Raw genomic sequence first — 13,806 nt, 5'->3', positions numbered from 1 at the left:
TACAGTACAAGAGAATGCTCCATTGGTGTTAACAGAATATGTCATTGTTTTGGTCAGCAATCAGTTCTTGCCACCTTGAAAGCGGTCACGGTTACTTACGACTTGTACATTGTTCAATTGTTATTATGCTATTGTCATTTGCCTTTGCCCCCCCCCCCCCCCCCCCCCTCCTTATCGACACTCGCAGTGCACCACCCTCCATCCCATGCCCGGCATGCGCACTGACCCAACATCTGATCCCTTGACACGCTTGCTCAAGCGGCTCAAGCGGCGTCAGCAGTGTCAACGTTGTGTTATTGTATTCCAAGTTTTGCATTATTCACATGTATGTACTTGCCAAATAAACGTTGTCATATCATAACCTTCGTCTCTTGTCCTTCGGTCAATAATTGTGCGGATCACTCCCAACAAGTTCGATTAACACACTACACTGTCTTTACGTGCAACAATTTACGGTCAGCCTTTTCTGATTCCGCATGCCGGCCACTAATTCTAAGTTTTGTAGTATACTTTCCCAATAAAAGTTGCCATATCATCAGGCTTTGTCTTTTGTCCTTCGGTCTCTCAGCGTGGGGGACACTCTCGAAAAGTTAGATTTATGCACTTACCAAATGCACCTTTTGATAATGTATATGATCATGATAATTAGGAGACCCTGTGTGGGTGTTTGATCCAAAGCCAGCCACGTGCTATTTTCCCGCCATTAATGCTGGGAGTTTTCCCCAAATTAACGCGATGTTGACGTGCCCCATTAACAGGACGTAACATCTATTTTAAAATACGTTTCCAAAGTGAATACATGAGGTCTGAGGACAACCCATTTGTGTCGTATATCACTGGAAACGCCCGATTCCCCTGATTCTGCAGGATGTTAAATCGGGCATTTTATTTCTTTAAATAAATCATAAGCGTCGCATTTGCTCCTAGCTCTGTTCACCATCCCAAATGGCAATATTGCCAATTGGGCCGGACAATCACGGAAAACCCCAAATATTATACATTTCTTCCTGAATAATTCTTACAGAGACCATTCTCCCATGAAAGACAGTTGCTTACGCTACACAAAAATCAAAAAAAAGTCGAGGGTCAACCATTGAACTTTTGAGATATGTTGAATTTTGCACAAATCAGCGAAAAACGCACCAACTGGCACTGGACGGCATTTCAACACGGGGCCGACGCACATCCCAAGTTCAGTGTACACATACGTCGACAACAACAGTATAAATGCGTAGTTTCTTGTTAGCCGCCTATTGAGTAGCGCTCTAGGTTTCAGAAACTCCAGAAAAACATGTCTTTGCCAAAACAACTGCTGAATCAACACTGACGTACTGTAAGAACCGAGAAATCAATGATTTTAGGAACTACGGTGAGGAGGCCGCGCATGAATAAAAAAACCTCCCTAATGAGACCTGACCGATGCGGAAGTTCTTCTCATGAATGATGTCATTTTCTCATTTTGGGGATATCCCTTCCATATTTTCACTCATTTTCTGAACTTTTCATCGCCCATTTTCGTGATTTTGTCTTTAACTTTTGCTAATTAAATCATGGTGAACTAGCTGTAAAAGAAAAGTTCTGCATAGGGAATACATCAATTTGTTATTATATAGGCTTATTTTGATAAAAGAGGGTTAGTTTCGTTTTCTTTTCACTGTGTGTGATATCTGCCTCGAGTGAGAATGAGTTCGATGCATGGTATAGCCTACACTCAATCATCTGTCACACACACACTGAGAGTGATGTATGGTATTCATGTACTCGTGTATGTACTCATGCATGAAGCAATACTTGACAAACATGGATCATCAGGATTTGTGACATTGAAATTATAAACACTAAGTCACTGCCCTGCCTCTCTGCTTGTTTGCATTACAGGCCTACTTTTAGGCCTAAGTGCCCGACACCCAATCTAAAAAATCTTGTGTTTGGCGAATAACTTTTATTTGAATTTCATTTCATATAACCCAAGGTGTCTGTTATCTATTTTTAGAGATATTCAGACATTAGCATTGCTGTTAGAAATGGTGGAGGAAGTTGCCCATTGGAGGAAAATTGAAGAACTTGGTTCTGGTGGTTTTGGATGTGTGATACTTATAAAAGACGAGGTATGAAATTTGAAGACTTTGATGCCGTTTTGTAAAGCAAAATTTGTGATCAGGGACTAGTGACGAAAGAAGGTATAAAATTTCAGATTACATGCGCTCGTTCTTAATTGCGACTGATGTAAAATGTACATATATTTTGCTTGTATTATAATTCAGAAAGAAACAAAAAGGAAGGCTTTCCTCATTTCAAGTCTTGAATATTTTACAGAATGTTTTTTATCATTTTCCTCAGAAAAATAACAGAAGCCTTGCGCTAAAGAAAGTTAAATCATCACTTGGTGAAATTGATACGGAGAAGAAAGCAAGATGGATTAGTGAAGTGTCTATCATGAAGAAGTTGGAACATGTCAATGTGGTGACTGCTTACGAGATGCCACCAGGAATTGACCACTTGGTTGGTGATATGACGTTACCTGTGCTCTGCATGGAGTACTGCTCTGGAGGGAGTTTGAGAAAGGTATGTATTTTTCCAGGGTAGGTTTTTGGTTGCAAGTTGAGTGGGAGTGCAAGTTGAAAGCAAGCACTGTCTGCCCAGACAGTAGATCAACGGTTTTGAAACAATGAGGTCAGTTATTTTGTATATGTACAATCTAATCATGATTCCACATGGCCTAACTTTTCCAGTGTTGCAATATTCTTGAACAAGGTCTGTGCACTAGCTAAATGTGTTGAGAATGTTTTCAGGTTCTTGGACAGCCAGAGAATTCTATTGGTCTTTCTGAGTTCAGTGTGAGAAACATAACCAGAGATATCGCATCAGCTATTGAGTATCTTCATTCCAAACGCATCATTCATCGCGACATCAAACCAGATAACATCGTACTTAAGCCAACTGAAGACAAGGTAGGCAGATATTTCCAATAATAATGATAATTTCCAAGCAAGGAGGCCTGGATTTGTTGAGATGAGTGATACCCTAATTGTAAAGACAAATAACTTTTCTATGACACCTTATATTGATCTTTGTCTCTATCAGAGTGCTTTGTAACAACTGTCACTAAAAGGTTTTAGTAGATACCCACAGTATCAAACATTCACATGGAAAGTTAGAGATCAGCACTAGATTTGAACCAGTGAGATTTGCGACCTGGTCATCTTTCAGTGAATTCAATTGTCTGAGGCAATGATAGTATTCTTCATCTTATCTCTTGGATTTCAGATCATCTACAAGTTGATTGATCTTGGTTATGCCAAAGAATTAAATGAGAAGAATTTACTCTATTCCTTGGCAGGAACTAAATATTACCTCGTAAGTTTCTCATCAAATCTTGTTGGTACCACTTCGTCAGGCATTGGTATGCATCATCCTTGGAATAGCCTCACAGTAATATCATGAGAAGTCACATTATGTCCCTGTATCTTTGTGTGACACACAATTATCTTAGATTCTTTGTTGAAAAGTCATTCTTCTTTTTGTGCGTTCTCAATCTTAAATGGTCAGCACTGCTCTGGTGACGAATGCTGACATCTGGCATTGGTGCTGTAACAGTTGCCTCTATCAAGCATGCATTCCACTTGCAGGCTCCCGAGCTACTGACAACACAGAGACAGTACACTGGCACTGTAGACTTCTGGTCGTTTGGTATCACCGTGTTTGAAATTATAACTGGTCAGCGTCCATTCCTAGCCTCCTTCGCTGACGATCTCTACAACTGGTAAGACTTCTTTGGAATCAAAAGATTTCCTAGACTCCTCTGCTGATGATCTCTTGGTTTGAATTTTTCCTTTATTTGTGGGGGTATGATGTCAAGCAGAGTCATTGGTGACGAATGCTTTCAGGAAAAGCAAGGTTTACACATGAGTAGGCAACATTCAATAACTTTTGTTATTACTCTTTTTGGAGGGGTTAATGATAGAACTTCACTGTGTCCCTTTCTGATATCAGAATGCTCCAGCGTAAAGCAGTCCGTCCTATTTCCAGGCATAACTTTGTGAGTCGAAAACAAGATACCCACATCTTTATTGAACAGAATGGGGACCGTGTTGTATACTCGACCAGACTACCCAAACCAAACAACCTGTGTCGCCCATTTGCTGCTTATATGGAGGACTTCCTGCGATCAGTTTTGAAATTTGAACCTCAAAATAGAGGAGGTGGAATGACTCCAACCTGCTTTGACTTCCTTCGTGAAAAATTGGAACAGAAGGTATGTTTTTACTAAATTAGTTTGATGCCTGTTTATTTTCAGGCTGACCCATGAAAAGAGTTGTTTATTTTAGCTTAATTCATATTATTCAATCAAAATATATGGAAATGAACATGACAAATCCTGATCTGTGGCCAATTTGAAGACTGGAAGTAGGTCATCTAAGTTAAAAAGTATAGTAATCGGTTTTCACTTGGTGTGCCATGTGACACCACAGAGATATTTTCATATATTCCGAACCCAACCATTTACTTGTATGACTTCTCATACACCTAATTATGCTACTGATACTTGGATGTGAAGAAGATTGGGTCTCTTGGTTTCAGATCATCCACATCTTCTCTGTCCCTACGAATGAGCTGCTGTCATATCCCGTCAATGACAAGGTCACGATCCTCGACCTCAAGAAGAACAGTCTCGAGAAGGAGAGTAAGGTTCCAGTCGAGGAGCAGGAGTTACTGTTACCAACCGGACAGACACCAGAGAATATCAAACCGGCTGCTAACTACTTAGCTGAACCGGTGAGTCCTCATCGTTTTCGTTGTACTCGTATGAAACTCTCTTATCTGTCAGATTCTGGGGATAGCTATAGATAGATATTTAGTATTACATCGATTGTATCAAGTAATCCATACTTGGTTGTATTTATTTGCTTCAGGGAACGGAAGAGGATGCAATGGTTTTCATGTTCAGCAGACGTGAGGGGCCACTGGATGTCAAAAGAAAACAAAGATCCTTTACAGATTTAGTTATTAATATGCTGAACAATCCAAAGAACCTCTATGCATATCCGGTTAGTACCTTCTTGTGGAATCATTGGTGGGCTCACCTCATGTACATCTTCTGTCTGTCCAGTAGACAGAATATTTCATTGCCCTTAAATTTGAAGTGCTTAAACCAGCTTCCTATTGAAATGATAAGGTTTGGCTGTCTGATTTGACAATTCCTAATAAATAATGTCCTGGTTTTTTGTCTTATGATAGTTTTTTCATACCCTTGTCTTATTTCTAGGACCAAAAGAAGATATGGGGCCAAGCTGTACATTACTGCCTGGGACTGGCGAAGGATTATAACAGATTATTACATGCACAGAAAGCTGCAATGTATGTGCAATTTTGTGTCATACTTTGGCCACGATATGTTTGTGTGTGTATAAGGTGTTTTTTGTCTGAGGCTTTGTGCAGTGGGTAGTCCTGTCGTACATGGTTCGTTGTCAGCGAACCCATGTTGCTAGAGCATTGGTCGTTCTTGTGAATAGGTGAACTTGCTCTGCCTTGTCAGCTGATCATACAATTGTGAATTCACTACATTCGTTTCTTGTAAGATTGACATTTATCTGAACAGTGATTATGCTTTAGATTGACAGTAACTAATTGGCTTTCTGAAGAGGGTCTCTCATGTGCTTTTCCTGTTTTAATTTAGGCTGAGTCTGCTGAGAGAGAATATGGTGTTCACCAAGTATGCAAACAAGATGGAACTTGCCAAGAATCGACTGGCGGCCAAGCTAGAATTCTTCAAATTCAGCCAGGAGTATGATATGGAGAAATATCATGCTCAGTTCAAGGAGGAATCCAGCCTTAGAATAAGTGAGTAATATCATGCTAAGTTCAAGGAGGAATCCAGCCTTAGATTCAGTCATTTCAGTCCACTTGTAAGAAACTGAAATTTTTTTATTTCCTTTTCACAAATTTGTCATGTCTAAGGAGGGGGTGTGTTGCCTTCATGCTTATCTGTGATCGTGTTGCCTTTTCATATTTGCAGCCTCTGACAATATGATACGCGCCTGGGAAAAGATGATGGAGAAGGCGAATGGTCTGGAGGATGTGGTAAGTTGATTAGTTCTAGTCGGGTAACTCTCGAACCATATCAATCTGTGTAAGTGGACAATTTCGTAACAGTCCTGGTTCCTTCTCTCAGTATTCCATTCTCTCACGTGATAATGACGATTTCAGGTCAAAACCTGCCAAGAACATGAAGATCAGTGCAATGCCTTGAGAACAAAGATTGTGGAACTTCAGAGGAGTCCCTTTGCCAGGACGAAACCGACAGACACAGTCGATGATTTGTGAGTACTTTTTCAGAAATTATATCAAAAGTATATGATACTGTTGGCAAGGAGTGAACTAAGCATCCTCTGGGCCAATGAAACAGGCCAGAGATTTATGGTGGATGCATGGCGGTTCATTGCAGGGTACCTTCTCAAGTAAGGCTGATCCCTATTTATGCTTGGCTGTAACTAGTAGGGTCTGGGAACTTTGGAATATAGTGAACTTGTACCTTGTGCCATAACCATTAAGAAGGAAGTTCTGAATTGCTCTCACTTTTCCACTTCCATATTTTGTGATTGATTTCCACCTCTCTCCTTGTTCAGAGCTGCTGCTGTCCAGGGATTATATGGCCAACTCATTGGTGGTAAGACAAAAGAAGAGCGACGGAAGATGACGGACAGGAATGAGGAAATGTCTGAGTCTGTTGTGCGCTGTCTCGAGCAATACGAGAAGCTGACTCAGGATTTATACAGACATATTGAGTAAGTTGTTGGCAGTTGCATTCAAAGTCCACCTTTTGCCTCAGCTATCCTGTCAAGTAAAATCAAGGGATCAGCAAAGAAATAGGGCATCTTTCTCCATGTCTTTCTTCTCCTCTTACAGTAAAGTGTTCAAGTACAAGTGTGAGGTTATGGTAATGCTGAGGAAGCTTGAGATTGATTGTAACAGCGTTGAGGAAGGCGTAGAACAGTTAATGAAGTCGCAGCGACAGAGGCAGGACAGTATGTGGAAGATGGTGAAGATCGCTGTAAGTAACCAATGACTCCGGGTAAGACATCACAGGGTAAGACATCTGGTTAATGTCCGAATGCCTTTATAGTCTGCTTTGGTAGTTTTGGTCTGAAAGGTGGGCGCCTGATTACAAGCATGGGTGGTTATTGGAAGATTATTTCTACTGGAGAAGTCTGAATTCAGTCTTCTGTGGCAATTTGGGATATTGAGTCAAACGTAATGTAGATTCATACAACTGACCCCTTTTTTGAGATTATTTTACATTTAAAATAACACTAGTGCATAGCTCTGCCTTTTATAATGCCTGTGCATCCTGTGTTTTGACCAAATTTCTTTTCTTTTTCTTTCTTTTCTGCAAGATGTTACAATAGCTTAATCTTATAAGTGTTCCTCATCCTAATCTTATAAGTGTTCCTCATCCTAATCTTATTGGTGTTCCTTATCTATTTTATGATCTGGTTGTGGTCATATTCACTGGAATATCATCCAATGATATTGATAGACTTAGATGAAGACAGAATACGTTTCCCAACTTTTGGGGTTGATCAACTTAGATGAAGACAGAATACGTTTCCCAACTTTTGGGGTTGATCAACTTAGATGAAGACAGAATACGTTTCCCAACTTTTGGGGTTGATCGACTTAGATGAAGACAGCATACGTTTCCCAACTTTTGGGGTTGATCGACTTAGATGAAGACAGAATACGTTTCCCAACTTTTGGGGTTGATCAACAGAAGCAGTATTATTATTATCTGAAGTTGATTTTCATCCTAAAATTACTGATTTTGCTCTGTCTTATTTTACAGCTCCAGAAGGGTGACCTTTTGACAAGTATGACCTCCAGTCAGATGACAATGTCAAGGTCAGTTTCTCAAGCGAGTCAGGGGTCAGAGACCGGTAGCTCGAGTTCTAACATGATGTCATCATCACAAGACTCACGGCAGGTGGTGTGGGGAAATGAACGGTCCCTGAGTGAAGAGAGCAGTAGCGTTCTGAATGAGAATGAGGTAACCAGACAGAGGTGAGGTCGAAATCCTTAAGTGACCTTGTGTCAAGGTTTTGACCACTAACTTGAGATCCATGGTGCTTTGTCTCAGCCTCCTGATGTGGGACAGCAGTTTCTTATCTTGTCAGACAAAAAGTGATCACTTTGTTTCCATTTGAATGAGGTCTAAGATAGCAAAAAGTGATTATAGGTGCATAAGACATACCTTTTGAAAAAATTACACCTGTAAATCTAGGTATTAAAGAAATGTCTTGAAGAGGAGAATCTTTAACAAACTGAACTGATCATAGGTGGCATTGCTGATGCAACTATGTCTTATTTTCTTCTAGGATGAGTGAGATGATGGCATCACTGCAGCTGGAATCCTTACAGACGCATGAGCTAGAGTCGAGTTTATACGTAGAGACTTTCATGAATGAATCAACTCTCAAGTCATGATGAATCATGACTGATTTAGGGCTGGATTGTTTGGTGGAAGCTACAGTTGAAGCCACAAATAGTATTACAGAGTATATGGAAAATAAATGTTGCCAGTTTCCACTAAAACGATTTTAAATAATGCCATTTCTACCATCCTTGTGCCATGATTGCCAGTGAAGTGTTTTATTAGCTAAACCAGTCTGGCTAAACGAAGTATGGGGACATCTTGTTGTCAGAAAGTGTTCTTTCTCGTTGAGTAAACTGTTCTCGAGTGCAGGAGTTCCTTCGAAGTGTTTCCATTGTTAATGGCTTCAGACACATATATCATGGCAGATTACTTATTTCATCTGTGAGTGTGAGTGATGCTCCTGGGGAATAAGTTCAGCTGATAAGTTCTGGTATGTGTATGGTCATCAAGTGGAAAAAGTATTAGAAAACCTTACGTGTGTATCCGTTTCTCTGTACTGCAGGTCCAAGACAATGGGTGATATGAATAAAGACTAGCAAATGCTTTTGCTGAAAACTCCATGTACATTTACACAGGCCTTTCTCTTCAAAACAGAAGTAAAAGCATTTACTAGTCTTTATTCATATCACCCAATGTGTCTTGTCAGAAATTATCTGTGCCAATTTGCTGCCGGTTGTGTATGTCAATGCAATCCTGTCTTGCTTAATTGGGTCAACAGTTGGATTTGAATTTGAAGTTATCTAAAGGTGCTATCTGTGTATCTTGCTCAGTTGTTGAGATGTTTGTTGTGAATTGTTATTGATTGTTGAATTCCTGTAAAGAATGGTCCATTAGCCTTGTTAAATTGTACTTCGCATGAAGTGAGTGAGGGACATAATTAGGCTTTAGGCTTGAATGTGTTTTTCTAACCTTTTGTTCTCCAATGGCAATGTGCTCAACTTCAGCCCAATAACATGTGAATATCAATGTACCACTTGCACTAACTTCTGATTTTACTAAATCCTAGTGTAATATAATGCTGCCATGAGCGTTCATATTCCGCTGAAGAGTGCTTGTGGCAGAGTATTTGTAGTTTGTGTGTTTTCTTTGATAATGTGTAAAAATTAAGCAGTGACATTCAATATGTCATACACCACCCTTTCCTCAAAGAGGTTTAGTTGAGCTTTATGACCAGTGAAAAGGTCACTCGTGAAAGCTAAGCGTCGGCTTCAAAAACCATTGTTACATGAAGACTTGGTTCCTATGGCAACCATAAGGTACTCGTCATTGTTAGTTTTCCTGGCCGCAGTGATATTTCCGACAATGGCCATTACTTGTTCCCTCAATGTATGATTATCCTTCAGACTTTGATGGTATATACTGGCTTCTATTTCTGTCCAGGGGGCTAAATGTGGAACTATGTACCACCTAGGTTGTGACAGCAACCAGTCTGTTCGTATATAATCATTAGAAAAGCATGTGAATATTTGATAATATATGCAACTAAATGCATTTTGAAATACAGATGTGTTGACTTAGTACATTTTAATCTTGACATGTGCGGTTTTGAAAGCCCCATTTTGAGGAATATTGAAATTTTCCATCAAACATGTACAATGTAGAGGCTAACAAGATTCCACCCAAACCAGTATTTTCACACTGGATCTCTGTATTAACACATTCAGCGCCGGTGTTTCACCCCCTTTTCGGACCCCCATAAAAAAAAGTATAAGAGATGGCTGCATAAGGTCTTTTGCAGTAACTAATTCTCCAAGACCAGGTCTTATTGAATCAATAGAGTTATGTTAGCTACACTCCTTTATTTTTTGGTTGAAAAATAACCAAAATGACCCCCTTTTCTAACCCCCCCCCCCCCCCCCCCCCCCTTGAAATTCCCAGTGTTGGAACAGCTTTATTTTGTTATTCAGTGGTTTGGCGTCCTTAACACCTTCAGCGCCGAAGACGTTGATCTGCTTGGACCAAATCCTCCCTCTTTGAGCTGGTTATCGGAGTCTCGTGGACTTCATGAAAGAACTACGCCATCGCCATCTTCAGGGAAAGGTATGAACTTAAAAGACCCTTGGGATTAGTTTGGTCTTTTCAGTTCCTACTTTTCCCTGAAGATGGCGATGGCGTAGTTATTTCATGAAGTCCATGAGACTCCGATAACCAGCTCAAGGGGGGATTTGGGCCTAGTAGATCTACGTGGTTCGGCGCTGAATGTGTTAAGGACACCCTTGGGATTGACAAATTTTGACCTAATAAAGACTGGTCTTGAATACAGAGGTCATCCTGAATGGAAATGGTGAATTTGGACCAAAATCAATATCCTTTGAGAGGACGTTCTGCTCACAGGGGTCTGCCAAGGGAATTTGGCTGTTTACAGTAATGCGATGCAGGTCAAGAATCAATTGACCAGAAATCATGGTCAATTTCTATGATCTTTTTTAAATAAGGAGGGCCACGCGGACATCCCTCTACATCAGACACCAGAGGACATTGCCAGACAAAAACCCATCCAGTGTCAGTGTTCAATTGTTTCAGCCCAATTGACATCCTAGTATGAATTTCCATCCAATGAGAAGATTCTCTCATCCGTCTGCCAGCTTGTTTTACAGAACAGTCCAGCTGGTTTTCCAAATGCCCCTCTCCTCCCATTAAGAAAAGAAGGCTTTGGATAACAAATATTTATGCATTTATTCAATTAATTAACATAGGATTTGGTACACCCTTGATATGTGGCAGTTATAGCATAATAACCTCAAAGCTCATCTTTGAAAATGTTTTCATTTTCTTTGGGAGGCTTTGGCATACGACACATTTCTTCAAAATTGCACAAATCAACCAGATGGCGATAATGTCTTTTCACCAAAGAATATGGACAAAGTTCATGTTCACAAACAGGTAAAGTAACTGGTTTTTCATTCAGCAAAACCTGGATCATAAACTTTTCAAAATGTTCAGGCAGACTTTGGAGATCTTTATCTGTGAATCTATGAAGATCCATTGCATCGCGTGAATTATCACAGTCGTATAAAACAAATGCAATATTGGCAGAAAAGGGGTTAATCCTGCTTCCACGGAATGCTCTGTTCTTCATTTGGTCAAAGTTATGTGCCTTGATAGGGTCAGAGACATTGAAGAGACCCATGGCAGCATACAGTGGGTACAAGGTTTCTGCGTGGCCAAATCTGAATACGCCGCGATGATACCTGAAAATACAAAACAGAAGAGTGAAAGGATGAATGCACTGTAATTGTTCTGGAACTCAAGCTATGTGCTAGCAATTTCAAGTGCTTTTATGATTATCTTTAAAATTTCCATTCTTTTTTGGGACAAGTCACACACAGTTGTCAATTTCAAGTGCAAACAATTTTATTCATAGTCAACTTACTCTCTCTTCATACTTCTCCCAATAACTGCCAAGTCTAAGTGGTAGAAAATGTCCTTGCTCAGTAGACAGCTTTGGAAAGAGTTGATTGGATACCCATAGGCATTCTTCCAGTAATGCTGCAAAGAGAATGAAGATGTTTTCATGAAATTTCATTACACAATTGAGGCCAAATTCAAATAAAACATTAAAAAACAGCTCGACCTGACAACAATACAAATTGTCTTGTCAACTAAACTCTTATCAAATTACAGTTTTTACATTGTAGACATTAACATGGCCAGTCCCTGTAAATTTAAGGATAAGGCTGCCACTGGACACGGCCAACTGCGCATACCACAGCAATGAAATCATAAGCCAAACAGACACTGGCTTACCTTGATGTCAGATCTATATTCTAGGATGAGGCCATCATCATCATCCAAGAGATCACACCATTTGGACTTCTCACCATTCAGGGTGGTTTCTGCACCGCACGTCACAAAGATGTGCCACACAATATTCTTTGTCTCTGCAGCGACAAAATAACAGTGGAGTTAGATCATTTTGAAAAAAATTATAAAAACATGTTACCCCTAATGACACAAATAGTACCATCAGAAAGTTGTCACCGAAAGCTTTCTTATGAATGATTCGGTCAGTAGGTTTTAACTACTCCCTACTTCTTGGAACAATGGACCAATCTGTGTTTTACATGCAACATAGTACTCGATAATTGTCATCTATCAACTCCATACCTTCGTCAAGCATGGTTTCGTACTTCTCCAGACCAAGCTTCTTCTTCAGCTTCTCAGCAATGGCCGCCATCTCAGGTCCGCTCGTATACTTGTAATACTCATAAAGTGCCGTCTTATTCTGATCCACCATGTGCACATAGCGTTCGCACTCGTCAAAATATCTCATCAGTCTATTATCTGTAGTAATTGGTATCTTCTCATCTTTTGGTCTATGCAGAGCAGTTTTGAAGCCCTTGATAAATGCTCTCGCGCTTTCTAGAGATCGCTGTATATCACTGCTGACGAATTTCACATCAAGATTGTAGCGTTTGTGTTCGTCGTAATCGTCTTCGTCTTTCCTGTCCTCCATCTCCTCGTGATATATTAAATGCCAGCGCCATCCCATCCTCTTCCCCATCTCTTCCATATCTGTCCAACCCGTACGAGTCAACAGCTTAACCTGATCAAGCGAGTAAGGCAACTCCCATTTCCGTATGAAGTCATATTTCTCATTCACTTTGTCCCGAATTTCATCCACAAACTGCTGCATCACTCGAAAGTTCGATTTACTTGGATAGCGATTCCCGTGCCGAGCTGTCAAACTATAGTGGATTGGATGACACAGTTTTTTCCATGGCTCCCCATGATAAGAGCCTTTCAAGGTGTCCCCTGTCGGGAAATTTTCCCTCAGAACATTCTCATATGTAGTCTTTGTTGCCATCAATGAAAACCCATTCTCTAACCCTTGTGTTGTGTGGAATAAAGTCAGTGATGAGATGAGAATCCATCTCAGTGCCACCAACTCGGAGTGTATACTTGACAGAAAGAACATCTTCTTCAGTTTATGGCAATCACTGATGAAGTGTAACAATATCTGCAAAGACAATTTGAAATCAATGTATTTGCACATACTTACATGTTGACTGTACATCACTTACAGTGCAGTGGTGGCATCACTGCCATCAGGCTCAGCCAATGAGCCAACAGCAGCTGCAATAGGCCTAGGCCAATACACACACTCCAGACTAACACTCCTCTTAAATGTCACCACATTCGAATTGCATTTTCACAGGAATCTAGCAAACCAAACATTAAATCTTTTAAGTCGATTTATTGAATAAAACTATATCTTACTATTGACAAGTATCAGATTGATTGATTTCGTCCCGTAATGGAAATAATGACTAAAATTCAACAGAAAATTCATGAAAGAGCAGTCAGCTTTTTTGTTCACTTCTGCCACCTATTGGAAACAAACTGAACTGGGCAACTTTAAAAAGTCACATGAT

General features: G+C 40.1%; 2 protein-coding genes across 4 annotated transcripts; one reads left to right on the top strand and one right to left on the bottom strand.

Annotated features, from left to right (window-relative positions):
• Nucleotides 1-1,455: 1,455 nt before the first annotated feature.
• Nucleotides 1,456-9,932, top strand: LOC135494706 (inhibitor of nuclear factor kappa-B kinase subunit alpha-like). Of its 3 annotated transcripts, none has more exons than XM_064782937.1 (17): nt 1,456-1,633; nt 1,994-2,108; nt 2,341-2,565; nt 2,793-2,951; nt 3,268-3,357; nt 3,630-3,763; nt 4,030-4,255; nt 4,582-4,776; nt 4,914-5,048; nt 5,267-5,358; nt 5,678-5,841; nt 6,017-6,081; nt 6,208-6,320; nt 6,627-6,785; nt 6,907-7,051; nt 7,844-7,899; nt 8,373-9,932. In XM_064782937.1, the coding sequence occupies exons 2-17, from the start codon at nt 2,025-2,027 to the stop codon at nt 8,479-8,481; spliced, it is 2,151 nt and encodes a 716-aa protein (XP_064639007.1). In that variant the 5' UTR covers nt 1,456-1,633; nt 1,994-2,024; the 3' UTR covers nt 8,482-9,932. The 3 variants fall into 3 exon arrangements, with proteins under 3 accessions (XP_064639007.1, XP_064638996.1, XP_064639018.1); XM_064782926.1 differs by having other exon boundaries at nt 7,844-8,058; XM_064782948.1 differs by lacking the exon at nt 8,373-9,932 and having other exon boundaries at nt 6,907-7,087; nt 7,844-7,914.
• Nucleotides 9,933-11,117: 1,185 nt separating this feature from the next.
• LOC135503590 (multiple inositol polyphosphate phosphatase 1-like) lies at nt 11,118-13,756 on the bottom strand. Its single transcript, XM_064797204.1, has 5 exons — nt 13,652-13,756; nt 12,539-13,391; nt 12,179-12,312; nt 11,805-11,920; nt 11,118-11,622 (listed from the first exon to the last, which is right to left on the bottom strand). The coding sequence occupies exons 2-5, from the start codon at nt 13,347-13,349 to the stop codon at nt 11,172-11,174; spliced, it is 1,512 nt and encodes a 503-aa protein (XP_064653274.1). The 5' UTR covers nt 13,350-13,391; nt 13,652-13,756; the 3' UTR covers nt 11,118-11,171.
• Between the last annotated feature and the right edge of the window lie 50 nt (nt 13,757-13,806).

The sequence above is a fragment of the Lineus longissimus genome, chromosome 1, assembly GCF_910592395.1.
Source record: "Lineus longissimus chromosome 1, tnLinLong1.2, whole genome shotgun sequence".
NCBI classification, from domain to species: Eukaryota; Metazoa; Nemertea; class Pilidiophora; order Heteronemertea; family Lineidae; genus Lineus; species Lineus longissimus.
Note: the sequence above shows the minus strand (reverse complement) of the source record. Positions and strands in the feature narration are given on the sequence as shown.

Bases quoted from the DNA above. Each gene is read 5' to 3' on its own strand.
- LOC135494706 (XM_064782926.1), top strand. From the start codon at position 2,025: ATGGTGGAGGAAGTTGCCCATTGGAGGAAAATTGAAGAACTTGGTTCT. The intron at 4,256-4,581 runs GTATGTTTTTAC...TCTTGGTTTCAG, and splicing joins GTGAAAAATTGGAACAGAAG to ATCATCCACATCTTCTCTGT. The intron at 5,359-5,677 runs GTATGTGCAATT...GTTTTAATTTAG, and splicing joins CATGCACAGAAAGCTGCAAT to GCTGAGTCTGCTGAGAGAGA.
- LOC135503590 (XM_064797204.1), bottom strand. From the start codon at position 13,349: ATGTTCTTTCTGTCAAGTATACACTCCGAGTTGGTGGCACTGAGATGG. The intron at 12,313-12,538 runs GTATGGAGTTGA...TTGTCGCTGCAG, and splicing joins CGAAACCATGCTTGACGAAG to AGACAAAGAATATTGTGTGG. The intron at 11,921-12,178 runs GTAAGCCAGTGT...TTCTCTTTGCAG, and splicing joins AATATAGATCTGACATCAAG to CATTACTGGAAGAATGCCTA.